This window comes from Myxocyprinus asiaticus, chromosome 35 (assembly GCF_019703515.2).
Source record: "Myxocyprinus asiaticus isolate MX2 ecotype Aquarium Trade chromosome 35, UBuf_Myxa_2, whole genome shotgun sequence".
NCBI lineage: Eukaryota > Metazoa > Chordata > Actinopteri > Cypriniformes > Catostomidae > Myxocyprinus > Myxocyprinus asiaticus.
Window position 1 is genome coordinate 21,020,710 of NC_059378.1, and position 21,740 is coordinate 21,042,449.

Genomic DNA, 21,740 nt, shown 5'->3' on the forward strand with positions numbered 1-21,740 from the left:
TAGGGAATTATGTTTCGGAGTAATTGCTGACTGGTTTTACCTTCACAAACATGACAACACATTTTCCCAGTATTTTACTGACAGGTATTTTGTTGTAATAGTCACTTTTGAAAACTTCTTTCTCCAGAAATTTGCGTGTAGCGAGATGGAACGTTTCATTGGGTCTATAGAACCAGCAGCCATAAAGCCATTTCTCTCCTTAAAGAAAAAAACAAAAAATACAGTCAAACAAATCAATCACTGCATGTCCTTAATCCTCCTATGGGATTCATAAATGAGCCCTACATTTGGACTGAAAAGTTTTTTAGTTTTTTTCTATGATAATGAAACCATTTCTACTTCCCTGAAGTAATAACAATAAAATTATGCACTTCTTTTGGGATTTTATGCTATTTTGAGCTTACTTACACTTAAGTTTCTCAATTTTACCATAAATTTGCATATGCAAATAAGCACATTTATTTAACTTTAGTACAGTAGAAACTATAAGTTGAAAGCTGAAACATGAAGAAAATATTAGAATGTGACATACATTGGAGGCAGATTGCTGCCATCTGGTATACAAAATATAAACGACTCGAAAATCATGTTGTGACAATAATAGCCAGTAGATGGCTGCAGGGTCATCTTAACAGTAAAGTGTTTTGCAATGGTGCTGGTACAGAATGAACTCTGACTAAGGCTCAAAGAGGCCACATTTATAACTTAGAGCTGTTTGAAAATGTCTTTGTTTCCATAATGGAAAGATGCAGTGTTTTGTGTTCCCACACTGGAAAAGGTATACTTTCGTACATTGGGGTCACTCAGAATTTGTTCTTTGATCTTTGTTCTCTGTGAGTGTGCGTGTTCTACTGTGGCAGCGGGGCATGGTCGAGCGCCCGCCCGGAGAGAGAGAAAGCGGTAAGGGTGCATACACCTGAGCCAGATTACGATTAACACCTGTTTCTAGTTGCAGTGAGCTTCTAGAGCGGTATAAAAGGACCACGCCGCCGACAAGAAGGGGAGAAAGAGAGCCTGAGATCTAGAGTCCTGCTGGGTAGTTGATGTGTTATTGTGAAGCTAAAGAGTTATTGTGAAGCTAATGAGTTATTGTGAAGCTGTAAGCTCCAAAAGTTGACAATTAAAAAGCCTTACCTGAGACTGAAGAAACCCAGTTCCCTGTGTCCTCCTTCCCTCCCTGTGTGAAGTTTTGCTACATCTACGTTCTCCCTTCAGGCTGTGTTAGTCTCACCCATTTATTTCTGTGTTGGTGTGTGTTACGTTGTGTGTTCTGCCTCCTGGCTTTTTTAGTCTCACCCATTTATTTCTGTGTGTGTGTGTGTGTGTGTGTGTGTGTGTGTTCTGTATTGTGGGTGTGTTATTGTCTCACCCCCTCTTTTCTGAGTGTGTGTGTTTAGCATTGTGGCTGATTTATTGGATTTATTTGACAAATTTCGAAAAAATGCTCTGTGATATAGTCTCACCAGTTCATTTGTGTGTGTGTGTGTGTGTGTGTGTGTTTTGCACTCTGGATGTTTTATAGTTTCACCCTTTAATTTCTGTGTGCTTTTTTTTCTTTTTCTTTTTTCACTGTGGCTGATTTATTGATTGTATTTGACAGATTAAAAAAAATGCTCTGTTATGGTCTTTCCTGTTCATTTTTAATGGTTGGTCAATTTTGACTGCGAAGACAAAAGGTGTCGCTTGTTTTTACGACCACTTAGGCTTATCGAATCATGGCAAACATTTTTTTATTATGTTCAGATGGCAAGTGGAGGAAAGGTCACCAAGTCTTGTTCGCTCAGATAAAGGAAACCAAAAATGACCAAAGAAAATAGGAGGGTTAAAAACATCTCAAACATCAGATTAGAGTCTACATTCTCTTTCAACAGCGTTAGAGAATGACATATATACATAATTCAAATATATAGCAACATAGCAAAAATTTGTTTTCTTACTTAGTTTAAAGTGTAATACCTGCATCGTCCTGCCAAAGGCGCTCTATGCAGACAATGTGTGGCTGCAGGTTTGGTTCTGTGGGTTCTACATAAACATAGTCTCCCACATGGTACATGTTGTCTTTGAAACTGCAGTCCTGGCTGTAGGTGCGTTGCAAGGTTACCTGCCACCCACCACCTGTAGAGTCCTCACACTTCTCAGCCTCTGCAGATCAATACGGAAAGATTCATGAACAGTCATTTGCACCACACAACTGAAACACTGCGTGTCGCTAATTCGCTTGTCTTGCTATTAGGACACACAGTAATACAGTGAAGACCCAAATACCACTGGAATAGTACCTTTCTTCTCTTCCTCTCTCTTGAGTTTGTCCTCTTCATACTCTTTAGGCAGCTTCTCTTTCTTCTCCTTCTCCACATCAATGTGCAGGTGTTTAGTGGTGTAGCTGAGGGCAGGCGTCAGCAGAATCTCTCCGTTCTTACACAGCTCATCTCTGATTCGGATGAAGAACTGCTGGAGCTCTGCAGAGTCCTCAAAGATCTCGGAGTCCGTCCTATATTCCACAAATCAAATGGACAAAAACATGGCAGTGCAATGCATTTCACTGAATAGATGCATCTTGTATTACTGGTGCCCTCATCTCAGTCACAATGTCTATGCACAAAAAAAGGCAAGAGCTGGCTGAATAAGCCAGTGTCAATCTAAATGGCTTGCTGCAACACAATTTCTGGGAATCAGAGTCCACAGCTTTTTACCGGTCCAACAAGTATTGGAAAAGGTACGGTACTGCTCCAATGAGCGCTTCCAATGAAGAACTAGTTGATGGGTTTGCCAAAGTTTGCAAAGTTTAAGGCATCAAATCTTTGACAAAAGTATTTGAAGCACTTTGTAGCAAATAAAATACAAATGAACTAACAGAACTATTTATTTAGCTTTTTTTTATTTTCTTTTTTTTAAGTTATTCCTGTGAAATACTTGCTTCTTTGGATAGTCTGCACACATTTTAAGCTAATTTCTACAGTGTGTTTTGTACACAAATCGTTCACAAATCCGAATGGGTTCTTTTCCACACCAGTATATTTATGTGTTATTTTCTATTTCAGATTTACCCGCCCCTTAACAGCACGTAAAATAATAAGCTGCAACGTGTATCCGACTTTGCAATTGCAACTTGCCAATAGACAAAAGTCTGGCTCAGCGAGGCTTCTTGTGCCCAAACTGGTACTGAAATATTTATCTCTAGATATATAAAGTGATAGTTCACCCAAAATTGAAAATTCCCTCATCATTTACTCACTTTCATACCATCCCAGATGTGTATGACTGTATTTCTTCTGCTGAACACAAACAAATATTTCTTGAAGAATATCTCAGCTCATACAATGCAAGTAAATAGTGATCAACACTTTAAAGCTCCAAAAAGCACAGACAGTCGTAGTAGAAGTAATCCATAGGACTCCAGTGTTTTATTTATTTATTTATTTATTTTCCTTTTTCTCCCAATTTGGAATGCCCAATTCCCAATGTGCTTTTTAAGTCCTCGTGGTCGCGTAGTGATTCGCCTCAGTCCGGGTGGCGGAGGACGAATCCCAGCTGTCTCCGTGTTTGAGATCGTCAACCCACGCACCTTATCACGTGGGCCATGGAGACATAGCGCGTGTGGAGGCTTCACGCCATCCACCACGGCAACCACGCTCAACTCACCATGTGCTCCACCGAGAACGAACCACATTATAGTGATCACGAGGAGGTTACCCCATGTGACTCTACCCTCCCTAGCAACCGGGCCAATTTGGTTGCTTAGGAGACCTGGCTGGAGTCACTCAGCACGCCCTGGGATTCAAACTAGCGAACTCCAGGGGTAGCAGCCAGTGTCTTTACCACTGAGCTACCCAGGCCCCCTACGACTCCAGTGGTTTAATATATGTCTTCTGAAGCGATGCAGTAAATTTTGGGTGAGAAACAGATCAATATTTCATTAATTTTTTTACAATAAATTTCCACTTTCACTTTCAGACTTAAATATTGATTTGTTTCACACCCACACCTGTTATATTGCTTCTTCAGACATAGATTTAACAACTGGAGTCATATGGATAACTTTTATGCTGCCTATATGTGATTTTTGGAGCTTGAAAGGTCTGGTCACCATTCACTTGCATTGTATGGACCTACAGAGCTGAGATATTCTTCTAAAAATCTTTGTTTGTGTTCTGCAGAAGAAAGAATGTCATTCACATCTGGGATGGGATGAAAGTGAGTAAATGATGAGAGAATTTCCTTTTGGGGTGAATTATCCCTTTAAAACTCCAGAAAAGGTGATTGGGTATTGGTTATAGAACATCACCTATGCAGACGTCTGGCTTTCTCCAAGACTTCAAACATTTGATCCTGGAACACATCCAGTCTCCTATAACGGCCCTTATCCACATTTGCTCTGATGATCTCAAAGTTCAACGGAGGCTTATCAGGGTTGTTGGGGTCAACAGCTGGAATCTCTGCGAGCGAATCGCTATAGCAACGTCCCTCATCATCCTGGTGACCAAGCACTGACACAAAAAGATTGCGAATAAGTTCCTGGATGAGTCGTGCTACATCTGGGACATGTGCATTTTCGCCTCCCTCTAGGTCTCTCCTGGTCTCCAAAAGCACTTTGTGTAGCACCAATGCGTCTTTATAGATCAAAGATTCGGGCTCGTTGTAGGTACAAGCGTTGTTGAACATCAAAACTAAGTCCTCCACCAAGGCGTCAACATCCTGGTACTTGTTGGCCAGCATGTGGCTTTTAACTTTCTCCATGTCTATAGGTCTTTTGATGGCCACGTAATAGTCAGGTAGCTCAGAACGGGATGGAAGACGGAGGAAGATTGTGCTGAGACGCCGTCCACGTTTGTCAGTGTAGTTCTTCACCGATTCATAGAGCTCATTGAGTTTCTGCTGCAGAGGAGTCAAATACTTGGACTTTTTAGACGAAATGCCACTCTTCCCTGCAATGACAATGGAACACGGAAAAGGTCAACTTCTGGTTTAACCAATGATGTAAACTGGGGGCAGGATTATCTGTGATAAGCTGTTTAACACTGAATTGGCTAGCCTGTATAAACAATAGCATATGGAGGGCAGAGCGGAAAAAAGTAGTAGATACGTTTGGGAAACAATCATGAGTGATGCAAAAATTACACACTTCATATTGAAACTGGATTATATTTGCTGGTTTAAGTTCATTGCTGAAACACTGTCCTACAAAGAGCATCCTACAAATGTTAAAGCATGTGTAGAACTAGACAACACAACTAAGACAAAGTGACAAACACAGTAAGGCATCTACATATAAGCTGCATTTCAAACATACTCATTTTCAGCTTGGGTGAAATTATGTCGTCATCATCAGGTAGGGGACCGAGTTCTCTTCGTTTTTCTCTTAATATCTTCTCCAGAATGTTGGCGTCATTATAAACCTAGAGTCAAACCAGGTAACATGCAAGTCAAGAAAAAAGATCTGCAGTCTGTATCTCAATGCTTCTGTCCAAAGCTTCACAAAGCTCATTATTTCAGTGGTTCTTTTCAAACACGGTTACTCTATAAGGTCTTTCAAAGCTTACTGATAATCCTCATATGCTGTCACAGAAAACTTATAAAGCCCAGAGTTCACACTCACTTGTGAGCCTTCTTCATTGTAGTGACGTGCATTACGGAACATCAGCTTCATGTCCTCCATCATGGAGTCCTCACTGGGGTACCTGTCGGAGCGGATGTTGTGGTCTATGGTCCTTAGGTCCATTGGTTCTGATATAATTTTGTAGTAGTCTGAGTAGTCTTTCTTCGAAGGCTTGACCATGAAGAGGTCGCAGAGCCTCCGGCATGTGCCCATCTCCCGAGCCTCTGCCACAGCTGCGTACAGAGCCTTCAAACGGTTCTTCTTTGTGTTCTTCTTATGGCTGCCATATTAAGAACATAAATGATGTCAATAAAGACCTCAAAGATTTCAAAATGGGTGGTACAGCTGAATCTATGAAACACTCATAAAGGCTTAGTGGTCAAAGACTAGCTCTAGAGAAGAGCTGCAGAGATGAACTACTAGAAGTTCAGTAAATCTGTAGATGTATGCTTGACTTGTTTGAAAACACTCCAAGTCATCATTAGCAAAAGAAGTAGCTTAATTGTGTACCTCTTGCGCTTGGTGCTGCCTCCATCAGAAAGAGTGGACGAGAGCATACTGTCCCCATCTTCATCATCCCTCCTCATTAGTTCTTTCCTCCTTATCTGAACATACACACAAACATACAGCGATATTACTATCAAAGGGGTGTCTTTTAATATTCTCAAACTCTTGAGACACAAGGGTAGTTCATCCAAAAATTCTGTCATAATTTATTCACCCTTATCTAATTCCGAACCAATATGACTTTCTTTTTAGTATGGAACGCAAAATTGAATAGAAAATAGGGATGGGCATTTCTAGTAATTTTGTACTAGATTAATCGATTAATTGAAATTTACCTTCAAATTTTGAGCACAATGTATAAACAACAACATCTAGATTCAACAATGACAAAAAACAAGTCTTCTGAGGCGATATAATCACTTCAAATCGCAATATTCGAGTGGTGTTTTTACTAATCGAATATTTAAAGTTGAACGAGTACTCGATTAATCAATTACTCGTGCACATCCCTAATAGAAACAAAATTTAAAGAATGTACTGGTGGCTCTTTTGCATGTAATTACAAATGAATGGCATTGAGTGGCAAGATCTTCAGAGAGTAACAACTTAAATTTCTTTTTTTCTCACCCAAAGCTGCTGATGACTTCAGAATATAGAACAAAGCACAAGAGTCATATAATATGTAGTCAAGAGACTACTTTTATGGTGCTTTTTTGAAGCTTGAAAGCTCCAGTCCTCATTTATAGCAATGGAAAAGAGCAACCGATTCACCTTAAAAAATGTAACTTTTAGTGTCCTATGAAAGAAAGAAATCCGTATGGGTTTCGAACCTGGAATGCAAACTCATGAGGGATGAAAAAGGCAGACAATCACGAGTCCACTAGCATTTAATAATAATAATAATAATAATAATAAGTTAAAAGCACCCTTTTCAAGCTTTTTAATTATTCAAATTTAGAAAAGTAACTGCACAATTTTGTAGAATTTGCTGCAAAAATAAATAGCATCTTGGTATGGAAAACTTGATTCTGTTTCACGCATAAAAACAAAAGACTAAGCACAAGATGAATGCATATATTTAATCAATTACAATTATGACATTTGTGTACAATTTAAAACATTTTAGGGGGAGTTTTGAGAATAAATAACGACACAAAACCCTATACCACACGTATTTCATATCCTCTGACTCAGACCGCTCTTTTAAAGGGCTCTTTTAGGGGCACAATCAGAAAATTACAAATTAACAATTTATCGCCATTGTCTGTAATTATTTAATCATGTAATATTTTATTATTTTATTATTTAATCATGTCAAAAGTAACAGGAATCTGATTATGTGTTTTTTTAAATGTAATGTAGTCTAATAACAAGTAGCCTACTTGCTGAAAAAAGCATATGCTGCCTTCATTTGCTTTTTGGACCTTCAGAGTTCTGGCCACCATTCAATTGAATTGTATGGACCTACATAGCCGAGATATTTTTCTAAAAACCTTTGCTTGTGTTCAGCAGAAGAAAGAAAGTCATACACATCTGGGATGGTATGAGGGTGAGTAAATGATGGGAAAATTTTAATTTTGGGGTGAACTATCCCTTTAAAATGTTAAACCAAAATGTTAGTTGAATATTTTATTGAAATCATTTAAATAATGCATTTAATAGAAATAATCATATACAAAACATATAGTATAGAAACTGTGTTTCTAATGGAAATGCTGGATTTTTAAATGTTTATTTAAGTCATCTCTTGGAATAGCCTAACTAAAGGCAAACAAAATTAGGTTTTTCCCATACAATCAGAGAATATTAAAACAGATTTTAGACTTAGCATTTTTTACACAGGAGTAAAACTGACAGCTTGGTCAATAATTCATGGAGGTCCAGGCTCTTAATTTTACTTTTTTCATTTGGAAGAAGTACCACAGGTAAGATGTGAATGGATGGCTCGTCATTGAGTAGGTCAATGTAACTATGGTTTCTATAAAACAAACTAGACTATAGCATTGTAAATTGGCAAAAAAAAAAAAAAAAAAATCAGTAGCCTAAACACATGTAGGGGCTGTCTGGCCTTATGAGATGGTTGACATTCTCCATAGTGCTTCAAAGTGGAAAATTCTCTGTTTAATTCAAATGAGTGGCACAGGTTTTGTGGTCTGTGCCATGCTGTTTAGCGTAATTCGCAAGATCCAGTCAAGCATGGTGTATGACGCGTTCACACAAACGTGCCACACTGTACAAATGGGATGCGCATTTAGGATCCCACACACTAAATCTTCTTTTATTATCAAGTAAAAGCAGTCTTCATTTTAGCTTACCTGAGCGAAATGGCCATTATTAACAAAATCAATCAGGAAGTCGGGGGTTCTGCTGGGCCCTCTGTCCATCCAGGGCCCTAAAAATCATCCAAACCTTCCGGCCAATATGACACCCCTGACACAGTAACTCTAAATCTGCTATTGGCACAGAATGAAACACAAACAAAGTTGTATTACCTGCAATATGTGCTGCAACTTTAGGACGCGCTTGTAGATATGAGAGTTGGGATCATTGTAGCGCTTTGCATTCTCAAACATCAGGTTAAGATCTGCGTCTATCTGTTCCACACTTTCATACTCATTAGTCTTCATCTTACCCCTGAAGAGAGAAAATAAGTAACATAAAACATGGACATAAAATAATCTGAGTTATACAAGGGCAATGTTAAATGCTTGATTCTAATTGGTTAAAAAAATGTCTTAAGGTGCTGATTTTGTTTCAGTAACTGCACGGCTATAAAGTAGTTTTTTATATTACTTTGCCAAATTATTTTTTATATTTCAAGGAGCCATACAGCATGCCATAGCAAAATAACCAAATAAAAACAAAGACATTTGCTAAGCAAATTGGATAAAAATGACAAACTACTGTATTTTTATATAATCACATGCACACAGAACCTTGGGGCTTAGGTGACTTCGATTTTAGGGATGAAAACCTGCATTGATTTTCAATAATTCAACAGTCTATTGTCAGTTATGCCTTACAACCTGGTAAAACTGCAGAATGAACAATTGATCCATTAAGCATATGTTTACCCCAACATGTTGCCACCTACCAGTAATTCATTCTAAAACAATTAACATAATTATTTTAATCAAATCTGGGTTTAGGCAGAGTTTAGCAAGCATACTCTCTGTTTATCACTAAAGACACCTGTGGGGGTAATTTTAATCAATATTTTTTTTAAAACAGCACATGTTCAAAACTAAACATCCTGCTAATCATGCAATGCCTGGTGCTGTTGTACCTTATCTGCTGGAGGGAGATTGGATGGCTGATTTGCTGGAAGTAGTTGGGGTAGTCCTTCCTGGAGGGCAGCTGAAAGAAGGGCTCGGCTAAGAGCTGCCCCTGGCTGTTCCTGCCACCCCGCACTGTCTCATACATCTGGAAGATGGGGTTGCTCATGTCTACGCTGGAGTTGATGGTCTCAGCCTCTGATTCACCCTCATCATAATGAACAGAGCCTTGAGGACATGGATACAACAAATCTAATTAATTTACTATATATGCCAATGCACAAATGTTCACCAAATCAAAGTAAGACACACCTTAAATTTGGGGAAGAATATTTTGTAGATTTTAAAGGGTAAGTTCACCAAAAAATTAAAATTCTCTCATCATTTACTCACCCTCATGCCATACCAGATGTGTATAACTTTCTCTCTTCTGTAGAACACAAACAAATATTTTTAGAAGAAGATTTCAGCTCTGTAGGTCGATACAATGCAAGTGAATGGTGTTCAGACCTTTCAAGCTCCAAAAATCATATACGGCAGTGTAAAAGTAATCCATAAGGCTCAAGTGGTAAAATCCATGTCTTTAGAAGCGATATGATAGGTGAGTAGGTGTGGGTGAGAAACAGATCAATATTTAAGTCCTTTTTTACTTTCAGAATGTGAAAGTTTAAGTGAAGATTTATAGTAAAAAATTATTGAAATATTGATCAGTTTCTCATCCAAAGTGATTGCATCGCTTCAGAAGGCATATATTAAACCACTGGAGTCATATGGATTACTTTTATGCTGCCTTTTTTTGATTTTGGAGCCTCACTTGCGTTGAAAGGAACTACAGAGCTGAGATATTCTTCTAAAAATCTTTGTTTGTATTCAGCAGAAGAAAGAAAACCGTACATATCTGGGATAACATGACTAAATGATGAGATCATTTTCATTATTTGGTGAACTATTCTTTTAAGTCTGATGCACAACAACCTGTGAAATTTTACATTTAAAAATCAATTTGCCCAAGATACCAGTCAGAATGGCATCCTCTTCGCTTTCTGATCCATACTGTAGAGCTGTAGTGATGGTGGAGAGACGGTCTTCTTGTGCAAACCTTCTATTCCTGCTCACAAAAATATATCTGATTTTAATGACAATCAACACTGTTATCACTGTATGCCATCAAAAAGTAGAATCGAAATGTGTGTGTTTGTATATAAATTTTTTATTTTAAAGGTTAAATCATTGGTAGATCTTTCATGGTTTCCTGGAGAGGAGAGGTATCCAAGTCACACCAGCTGACCACTGGTGTTCCTCAAGGATCAGTGCTTGGACCCCTCCTCTTCTCGATATACACAACATCACTCTGACTGATCATTGAGGCACTTTTCCTACCACTGCTACGCTGTTGACATGCAGCTCTACCTGTTGTTCCAACCTGATGACCCTACTGTCTCAGCTCGTATCTCTGCCTGCCTCTTGGACATTTCGGCCTGAATGAAGAAACGCTACCTTCAGCTCAACCTTGCCAAGACAGAACTCCTTGTGATCCCAGCCAACCCATCTGTTGACCACAACCTCACTATTCATCTTGGTTCAACTACACTAACACCAACCAGAACAGCTCAGAACCTGGAAGTGGTGGCAGATGACCAGCTTTATTTTCTCCACCCACATCTCATCAACCGCCCGGTCTTGCAGATTTGTGCTCTATAACATCAGGAAAATCAGACCTTTTCTGTCTGAATATGCTGCACAGCTCCTGGTACAAGCTCTGGTAATATCAAGACTGGACTACTGTAATGCTTTGTTGGCTGGCCTGTCAGCTAACACAATTAAACCACTGCAGAAGGTCCATAATGCAGCAGCGCATCTGGTCTTAAATCAGCCAAAAAGGGCTCTTGTCAATTCAAGGCTTTGACTCTGGCTTTCAGGACAGCCAATGGAACCACACCCTCTTACTTAAATTCACTTCTCCAGGTCTATGCTCCAACTTGCTCTTTGCGGTCTATGAAAGAGTGGCGCCTGGTGGTCCCATCACAAAGATTTATCTCAACATTCCAGAAACAGCTGAAAACACATCTGTTCCGCGAGCACTTAACCAATCCACACTAATTGTACTTACAACCCCAATTCCGAAAAAGTTGGGACAGTATGAAAAATGCCAATAAAAACAAAAAGGAGTGATTTGTAAATTATATTGACCCTTTGCTATATTGAAAGCACTACAACTAAACATTATATGATGTTTTTCCTTGTGAATTTCATTGTTTTTTGAAAATCTACAGTAATTTCAAATCAGATGATTGCAACACGCTCCAAAAAAGTTGAGACAGGCAATTTAAGACTAATAAAAATTTGACGAGTTAAAATAACAAGGTGATGTGAAACCAGAGATGTTAAACAGGTGAGGCAATCATGTCATAGTATATAAGGAGCCTCCAAAAACAGCCTAATCCTTCAAGAGCAAGGATCATTCGAGACTTGTCAATTTGCCAACAGATTCTTCAGCAAATAATCCAGCACTTTGAGAACAATGTTCCCCAAAAACAAATTGGAAGGATTTTGGGAATTTCACCCTCTACAGCGCACAATATTTAAAAGATTCAAAGAATATGTTCAAATCTCAGTGCGTAAAGGGCAAAACGAAAACCACTTCTGAATGTGCATGATCTCTGATCCCTCAGACGTCACTGACTTAAAAAACATCATTCATCTGTAATGGATATCATGAACATGGGCTTGGGATAACTTTAGTAAACCTTTGTTAGTCAACACCACTCGCCGGTGCATGCACAGATGCAAGTTAAGACTTTACTGTGCAAAGCAGAAGCCCTACATCAACACTGTCCAGAAGCTCTGCCAACTTCTCTGGGCTCAGTCTCATCTTAGATGGAAAGTAGAACAGTGGAACTGTGTATTTTTTTGGTCTGAAGAGTCCACATTTCAAATAGTTTTTGAAAAACAAAGCTGTTGTGTTATCCGGGCCAAAGAGGGAAAGGGCCATCCAAGCTGTTATCAGCATCAGGTCCAAAAGCCAGTGTCTGTATGGGTCAGGGGTATGTCAGTGCCCATGGAATGGATAACTTGCACATCTGTGAGAACACCATGAATGCAGACAGATATGTACAAATTTTGGAGCACCATATACTGCCATCCAGCACCGTCTTTTCCAGGGACATCCCTGCATTTTCCAGCAGGACAACTTCAAACCACATACTTCCCGGATTACAAGTGCATGGCTGTGAAGCATAGAGTGTGGGTGCTAGATTGGCCTGCCTGCAGTCCTGACCATCTCCAATTGAGAATGTGTGGTGCATTGTGAAGCACATCATATGGCAACGAAGACCCTGTTCAATTATGCAGCTAAAGACTTACATAATGGATGAATGGGGGAAAATTCCACTTTCTAAACTTAACAAACTTGTGTCTTCAGTGCCTAAATGCTTAATAAGTGTTATTAGAAGAAATGGTGATGTTACACAGTGGTAAACACTCGACTGACCCAACTTTTTTGGAGCGTGTTGCAATCATATGATTTAAAATTACTGTACATTTTCAAAAAACAATAAAATTCACAAGGAAAAACATCATATAATGTGTAGTTGTAGTGCTTTCAATATAGAAAAGGGTGAATATAATTTACAAATCATCCCTTTTTGTTTTTATTAGCATTTTTCATACTGTCCCAACTTTTTCGGAATTGGGGTTGTACTATTGAACTTAACTTGCACTTACTGTACAAAAAAAATCCTTCTCTGTCTCTTTTCTTCTGTGCTAACGCCTATACTACTCCAGTCACCTTGAGAGCTTGGCAGTACAACACCGTAGATGTTGTTGAACTTTGTATGACAAATTGCTTGCTATGTTCTTCATTTGTAAGTCGCTTTGGATAAAAGCATCTGCTAAATGACTAAATGTAAATATGAAGTGGCACAGCAAAGATATTATATTGTCAGTGGTCAAATATGTTTTAACATTATATAAGTCATGGAAAATGTTCAGCCAGCTGATCATTATTGCAAAATATGCCAAGAAAGGATGATCAGGATCCCACAAAGCAAAGGATACTTACTAAATAAATAAATGGGCATGAAATATTGATTTAAGTCAATATTATTTTATTATGTGAGATTGTCACAGCTATAGGGCTGCAACTAACGATTATTTTGATAATCGATTTATCTAACGATTATTAGAACTATCACAGTGTTACTGTTATGTTCTCAAGGACTCTTATTTTGATATGGTTTTTTGTCTTATGTCATCAGTTTGCCATAAACTAAATTTCCATGATGCACTGCCCTCATCAGCCATCTGTTCCCCATCTTCCTCACCTGTTCTCCATTCCCTCATCAACAACTGTTTTTATAAATACCCTCTAGTTTTGTTCCCTCTTTGTCAGTTCTTGTTCATTGTTACATCTGTTCATGATATCACAGACGACTGTTAAGTTTTGTAACCTTCTTCATCGTCTTCTATGTATTCTCATCTTCTTTATGGATTAAACAAAAGCTGCACTAAGATCCTGCTCTCTCGCCTCATCACTACAAAACAATACAGAAGAACTGACCCAATATGGATCTAGCAGCTGTCAGGATTATCCTCCTTACACAAGAGGACTGTCCAGTTGAGGATCACGTCTGTGAGTTTCTTGAACTGGCTAATTTAGTGCACTATGATGACCACGCTCTGTTGATTTTCTTCAGAGCCGGTCTAAATAGTGCACTAAAGACACGGATGCCTCCGGCGGATCCTCACTGGATGTTGTGCGAATACGTGGAGGTGGCTCTGAAACTTTGTGGCTCCTCTTTCACTGTGGGTAAGGAGGATGAGGACATTGAACCACCTCCCACAGTAAACGCCCCTCAGCCCTCCATGGCCCCTTACTCCAAGCCTTCCATGGCCAACGAGCCAACGCCCACGCCTGCCACGGCCAATGAGCCAACGCCCATGCCTGCCACGGCCAACGAGCCCACGCTTGCCACGGCCAACTAGCAAAAGCCCACGCCTGCCACAGCCAATGAGCCAACACCCACGCCTGCCACGGCCAACGAGCCAGCGCCCACATGCCCGCACCTACCACGGCCAACGAGCCAGTGCCCACGCCTGCCACGGCCAATGAGCCAGCCAACACCTGTAGCCTCGACCGTCCCAGAGTTTTGTTCCCTCTTTGTCCGTTCTTGTTCGTTGTTACATGTGTTCATGTTATCACAGAAGACTGTTAAGTTTTGTAACATTCTTCATTGTCTTCTAGGTATTCTCATCTTCTTTATGGATTAAACAAAAGCTGCATTTAGATCCTGCTCTCTCACCTCATCACTACAAAACATTACAAGAACGATTATTCGACTATTCAGCTATTATTGCAATGATTAATCATTAGCTCTTAACCGATTATTTAGCTTGTGCCTCGACTTAAAAGGTTGTATTAAATGTGCTTACTAACAATAAAGAGGACAAAATCATCCTTTAAAAACACCTCTAAATGACATGAATTAAAAGGAAAAAAATACTTTTTATTAAGTTTAATTCAGTAAAGAAATTCACTGCAAAAAATCCTATTGTTATCAAGTGTTTTAGTCTTGTTTTCCATTTAAAATGTTCAAAAAATCCTTAAAACAAGATACATTTACTTGAGAAGCAACATATAAGATATTTAGACTTGCTTTAAGAGAATGTATCTTAAATATAAGTGTATTTTGTATATAAGTATATTTTTTCACTTGGTTATAATTGTACGAGTGCAGTAAAGACAAAATATACTCATATTCAAGATCCATTCTCTAAAAGCAAATCTAAATATCTCATATGATGCTTCTCAGGTGATTGCATCTTTTTTTTTTTAAAAGGATGTTTAGATATTTTTAAATATTTGTATTTTTAATATTATAACATTCTCAGATAACAAATATTTCTTCTGCAGTATAGCTGCTAAAGTAGCGTTTTAGATATTTATATTGGAAAACAAGCCAAAACAAAAACAAATCAAAAACGTATTTTGTTGCAGTGTATAAAGGCTACCTCTCTTACCTTTCTGTTCACTTCAATCCATCTTTAACTCACAAAAAAAAAAAACTCTCTCTTATTAATAAAGCTGCGTATTGCCAATTTACTTTACAATAAGAAATGCACAGTGACATATATTATCATTCAATAAATTGCAAGCCATCGTGTTATAATCTAGCTGCAGCAAGCACGCACTCTCGAGGGACGAGCGTCCCCGCGCCAGAGTGTGCATCAGCCGGGTGCAGTTTCAATCTCTCCTCCTTAGATCGGGACATTCGTGCAACTCATAGAAGAGGCGCTGACCACACAGAGAAATTACAGGTTCGGAGTTTGTAGTTATTTACATGACCTGTTTACGTATTATTTGAACTTTAATAAAGCTATAATGCATTAAATATAACTGCATTTAAGATGTAACGCTGGGATGTTTCCTTTAAAGACACTCGACATGCAAGTTTTGCTCCAGCTCCACTTATTCCACAATGAGAGTGCTTCTCTCATGAGGGTGCTTACTTATTTTGTATTTTTGCATTATAATTCTGTCATAATTTGCGATCTACATCACCTGAAGCTGTTTGGAAAGTTTAGAGTGCATCTGGACTGTGAGCTGTGTAATTCTTCCTCTCCTCAGTCAGGTGCGAGCTGTAGTACTGCTCTCACATGTCATCATTAGAGTTTAATGTGATCTCATGTTACGTTAAATGAGATCAACAACTATTCGACAACGAACATTTTTGTTGTTGAAAACGTTGACTAATCGCTTCAGCCCTACACAGCTAAATAGCAAATAGGTCATTACACAAAGATATTTAACAGCAGAATGCCACGATTGACCAATCAGAACCAAACCAAACATAAAGTATTCCAGAGAGCCATTTAATAATTGTTAATAACACCTGATTAAGCAAAAAAAGCTTATATATAAAACCTGAATAATGACTGAATCTGTATTGTTATGACTGTATGACTGTATTATCTGACTGTAGCACACTGTGTTGAGGTAACTTGTTCACCCTAAAATGAAAATGTTTTCATTATTTACTCATGGCATGTCGTTTTAAACCTGTATGACTTTCTCCCTTCTGCAGAACACAAAAGAAGATATTTTTAAGGATGTTCCGTTTGCTGATTTCAATACAATAGCAGTAGATGATGACTCACTTTAAAGCTTAAAAAACACCCAAAATTGTCATAAAAGTAGTCCATGCGACTTGTGCATCAAATGTCAAATCTTCTGAAGGCGTACAATCACTTTGTATGATAAACAGACCAAAATTTTAGTAATTCGCTCTCAATTCAAAGCAAATCGTTGATCAGATCCTGTAAACGAGCAAAAATCAAACATGGCAAAATGTCAATAACATCAAAATTCATGACATTTGGTCACAAGACGCACAAGAACCAATAAGACTTTGAATGTGACGCATGAGTCACATGGTAAACTATTATGACACTTTGTGGTGTTTTTTTAAGCCTTAAAGTGAGTGATTATTTACTGCTTTTGTATTCAAATTAGCGATCAGAACATCCTTTAAAATATCTCCTTTTGTGTTCTGCAGAAGAAAGAAAGTCATACGGGTGAATAAACGATGACAGAATATAAATTTTTTGGTAAACTATTCATTAAATACCAATAATATGAATAGCATTTACATCTATGACTAACTTACATGACACACAACTTATAAGACCTCACTGAGGTAACATACCTGATTCTGATGCTGGTTTTAACAGGTTCAGCATGTTCAAGTTCCATCTTCCTCTGTGCAAAGATCTTTTTGATGGTGTGTGCATCCTGAAAATATTCATAATATTCATAATTCAACAGGCAAAAGAATGCAGGTCTAAGATATGAAAGAGGTTGCATTCCAGGGATACATTACTTTAAACACTTGTGATCCAGGTTCGTTGTAGGTTTTGGCATTTTTGACTAACAGGTCAATATCTTTTGCCATATGGTTTACACTTTTGTAGTAGCCCATCTATTGAAAAACAAACAAACAAAAAAAAAAACAACAACTTACAAATAAAATAAAGAATAAATGGTAATAATACATATGCTATACATGAGTGGTGAAAGATACCTGTCTTCTGTGGGAAATGGTCTTCAGATCTATTGGATCTTTAATAACAGCATAATAATCTGGATATTGCTGAAATGGAAGGTAAATTATTAATAAAATCAATAATAATAAAAATAGCAAACATTGTCCAAACAATGGTGTGTACAGGGGCTTTAAATAGAATCTGGAATAACTGTCACAAACCATTTTAGAGGGAAGCCGCTGGAACAGTTCACTAATGAGACGTCCGTGTTCTGTGTAAGTCAGCACAGCATCCAGAAGCTGCCCGAGAACTTCCTTAAGGCTTGAGACAGACTGGAAACACAAAACAAATCAGAATGAACTTGTCTTGACACATATAAATCACAGTTCACGATCTGAAATAAAATGTGCTTCATGGATTAACATCTAAAATAACTGGTTTTATTCACATATCAAAAATATTAACATCACTGAATCAACCTGAATATATTAGATTACACCAACAAAACTAATTTTATGGGGTTAGATCAGGTATAAATAGCTCCTTAAAATTACCATGTTTCACAGTGTAGGTGACCAAAAGTATGTCTTAAAACTTAAGGTGTAATAAGGTGTAAGTAAAATACTCAGAAAAGCACAAAATGACAGAAAAAAGGAGAAGGGGATTGTCATCTCTGACCTCCTCTTCAATGAGGCCTCCAGGGTTTTCCTGTGTGTAGTCACAATAGTCATCATCTTCGTCACAGTCCCCTCGCTGTATAAACTCATTCTTTGTGCGAACATACAAATCCCAAAGCTTACAAGCTGCTCTGTACTCTGGAGTCTCTGGCTGTGCAGGAAAAGGGGGTTTCAGTGCACTTTTATTTGTAAAAAACCTTTGTATTTTTGCAGTTAGAAAATTTCTCACTTGAACAGTGTCAGATCTAAAACAATATCCTTATAATATACAACAGTGAAGTATGGTCCTCTGATTGGATGAGCAGTGTTCCAAGAGTGCTGATATACAGTCCACGCTCATGAGAGGGATGACGTAAGCTCGTTGGTAAGGTCACGCGTCATGTGGAGGAGGAGTCAGGAAGCGCGTCATTGTTTACATTGTTATTTTGTTTTTTTTATTATTATTTGGAAATTATTTTTTATTTTATTTTATATTGTTTTGAAATTGTTTTGGACTGTTTTGGTTTGTGAACGGCGCTTGGTCTGTGGTCTGTGCAAGTTTCTATTGTAAACAATGACATGCTTCCTGACTCCTCCTCCACATGACGCGTGACCTTACCAACGAGCTTACGTCATCCCTCTCATGAGCGCACATCACAGAGATGTACGGAAGCGAACATTTAAATAGTATATAAGTATTGTTTTGTTTCTAAAAATATTCAATTGTTTGGGTTCAGAAGAACTTTATTTGTCAACTGGAGTTGTGTGGATTATTTTGATGCACCCTAAATATGCATTTTGGACCGTCAAAAAATGGAGTACATTCACTTGCATTGTTTAGAGGAGAAGGCCTGAAATGAAATCCTAAAAATCTTAAATTCTGTTTTGATGAAGAAAGAAACACAGATACATCTTGGATGGCCTGAGTGTGAGTAAATTATCAGCAACTTTTCATTTTTGGGTGAACTATTCCTTTAAGTGATTCAGACAACAACACTGGGTTGATCACGCCCGAATCAATGGAAAGGAATGAGAACGATTCGTTCAGAAACACAGATTTATTATGAATGAAACACTAAAAGTTAAACGAGAGTATGAAAGCAGAGAGTCGAGTTGTGCTTGATGCTTGAGAAGAAATGCAAGAAATAACTGGTTTGAAACGTACGTTTTTGAATATTATTTACTTGTTTGCTGAACTGTTGCATAAAAACAATATCACACTAGCAATCGTGCTGTTGGTCTAAATATCAGCATGGCTGCGATTACCTGCATTACCATCATGCCCATTCAAAACAATAGAACTCTTGTTCGTATAATATTGCATAAAGGGATAGTTCACCCAAAAATGAAATTTCTGTTATCATTTACTCACCCTCATGCCATCCCAAATGCATGTGGGTGAAAAACAGATCAATATTTAAGTCCTTTTTTACCATAAATTCTCCTTCCTGCCCAGTAGGTGGTGATATGCACGAAGAATGCGAATCACCAAAAACAAAAGAAGAATGTTAAAGTGAATGTGGAGATTGATAGTAAAAAAGGACTTAAATATCGATCTGTTTATCACCCGCACTAATCATATTGCTTCTGAAGATGAATTTAACCACTGGAGTCTTATGGATTACTTTTATGCTACCTTTATGTCCCTTTTGGAGCTTCCAAATTTTGCTACCCCTTCACTTGCATTGAAAGGACCTACAGAGCTGAGATATTCTTCTAAAAATCTTTGTTTGTGTTCAGCAGAAAGAAGAAAGTCATACACAACTGGGATGGCATGAGGGTGAGTAAATGATGAGAGAATTTTCATTTTTGGGTGAACTATCCCTTTAATTATAAAGCACTTCCAATTATTAAAACACACAATGTATATATAATAGTGAGACATTTTATAGAAACACACACTTGTATTTTTAATTTTCTATTCATGCTTGTTTTTATAAACTGTATTGAGATCTGTTTGTGGTAATAACATACTTTGAAGTACGTCTTGGCATTGTTGAATAATAGCTGAAAATCGGCTGTGAGATGTTCAACATCATCATACTCTTCCATCTTCAGCTTCTGCTGGATCTTCATCATGTCAATCGGCTGAGACACCACATCATAGTAATCCGGCTGGTTCCTGGAGGGAGTTACCGTTTGTGTTATACATTATGATGTTAAAACTGCACCTTTCTGATGTTTTTTCAACAGTCTCAACAACATCTAACCTGGACCAAAAAGAAGTTACACTGGGAAAGGTCCATATTTAGATCCTAATGGTAAACTATGATGGTGTAGAAAATATTAATGGTGTAAGAAATGTTCAGTCTGAACCGAAAAAACCTGTTTTTAACTAACCTTCTCTTTGGTGCTCTGATAAACAGTTCACACAGCATCCTGCCCTGATCATCCTTATAGTCTCTGATAGTGTTGAACAATTCATGACACACAGCAATCTGTGATGAAACAGACAGGACACAAATAAGGCATGACACATAACAAGTGAATACATCTTTAATATTTATATCTAGACTTTATAATCTTAGAGTAGAGCAGTTAAAACATCAATGCACCGTTGTGGGTAAGGACAAATTGTGTTAATGTGCAATCTCTAAGGCTCTCACAATAAATACATTTGTTAAGTGTTTTGAACTCACAGGGTCAACAGTGGGAATGTATGTGGTTCTTCTCCTCTTCCGACTGGTTGAAGGTATGGATGTGCTTTGGCTGTCTTCAAAATCTCCTCCACTCACACTGCTGGACGGAGACGTGGCTCTCCATCGTTTGGAGCCCATCGCAAAAGCCCTTTTACAAACAAAGGATGTCAATATTCAGGTTAATATTCAATAAACCATTAGTTTACTACACACTGCCGGTCCACTGTTATTGCTTTTGTAGTAAATAAACAGTAATCTAGTTAGAATAATCTTACTGTACAATATTACAAGTTAAAACGGGCTTACTAACAGAATTAGTGGCAACTGATATATCAAGACATCCATTTGCCTGAGTTTGCTTTTTAATAAAATGTACCATGATAACAATAGTTCCTTCCAAAATGACATCATTAGAACAGTTCTTAATGCAACAAAACTGCGGTAACTTGGTATGAGCCATCACTGTAATATAAAATAAATACACTGCCTGGCCAAAAAAAGTTCCATACTCTAATATTTCATTGGACCGCCTTGAGATTATGGTGCGCATTCGTTGTGGCATTGTTTCGACAACCTTATGCAAAGTCACAACATTTATTTCCATCCAGAGTTGCATTAATTTTTGGCTGAGATCTTGTATTGATGACGGGAGAGTCTAACCACTCCGTAAAGTCTTCTCCAGCACATCCCAAACACTGCTGGGGTTAAGGTCAGGACTCTGTGGTGGCCAATTCATGTGTGAAAATGATTCCTCATGCTCCCTGAACCACTGTTTCACAATTTGAACCTGATGAATCTCGGTATTGTCGTCCTGGAACATGCCCATGCCATCAGGGAAGAAAAAAATCCATTGATGGGATAACCTGGCCATTCAGTATATTCAGGTAGTCAGCTGACTTCATTTCACTGCCGCATAACATTGCTGAGCCTAGACCTAACCAACTGAAGCAACCCCAGATCATAACACTGCCTCCAGAGGCTTGTACAGTGGGCACTATGACGGGTACATCGCTTCATGCGCTTCGCT

General features: G+C 38.2%; 1 protein-coding gene across 4 annotated transcripts in view; it reads right to left on the minus strand.

The window, feature by feature from the left end:
* LOC127426308 (protein polybromo-1-like) overlaps window positions 1-21,740 on the minus strand; it is a 42,914-nt gene that overhangs the window by 19,517 nt on the left and 1,657 nt on the right. For all 4 annotated transcript variants that reach the window (XM_051673036.1, XM_051673035.1, XM_051673038.1 and 1 more), the window contains exons 2-19: window positions 20,714-20,861; window positions 20,415-20,512; window positions 20,049-20,196; window positions 18,097-18,246; window positions 17,640-17,750; window positions 17,457-17,525; window positions 17,256-17,354; window positions 17,082-17,167; window positions 10,395-10,486; window positions 9,390-9,606; window positions 8,596-8,737; window positions 6,107-6,201; window positions 5,597-5,876; window positions 5,291-5,396; window positions 4,286-4,925; window positions 2,280-2,491; window positions 1,957-2,142; window positions 41-198 (exon numbers count right to left, since the gene is read on the minus strand). In XM_051673036.1, the coding sequence (XP_051528996.1) occupies window positions 41-198; window positions 1,957-2,142; window positions 2,280-2,491; window positions 4,286-4,925; window positions 5,291-5,396; window positions 5,597-5,876; window positions 6,107-6,201; window positions 8,596-8,737; window positions 9,390-9,606; window positions 10,395-10,486; window positions 17,082-17,167; window positions 17,256-17,354; window positions 17,457-17,525; window positions 17,640-17,750; window positions 18,097-18,246; window positions 20,049-20,196; window positions 20,415-20,512; window positions 20,714-20,851 (3,027 nt within the window). In that variant the 5' untranslated portion in view covers window positions 20,852-20,861. The remainder of the gene's footprint in view (window positions 1-40; window positions 199-1,956; window positions 2,143-2,279; window positions 2,492-4,285; window positions 4,926-5,290; window positions 5,397-5,596; window positions 5,877-6,106; window positions 6,202-8,595; window positions 8,738-9,389; window positions 9,607-10,394; window positions 10,487-17,081; window positions 17,168-17,255; window positions 17,355-17,456; window positions 17,526-17,639; window positions 17,751-18,096; window positions 18,247-20,048; window positions 20,197-20,414; window positions 20,513-20,713; window positions 20,862-21,740) is intronic.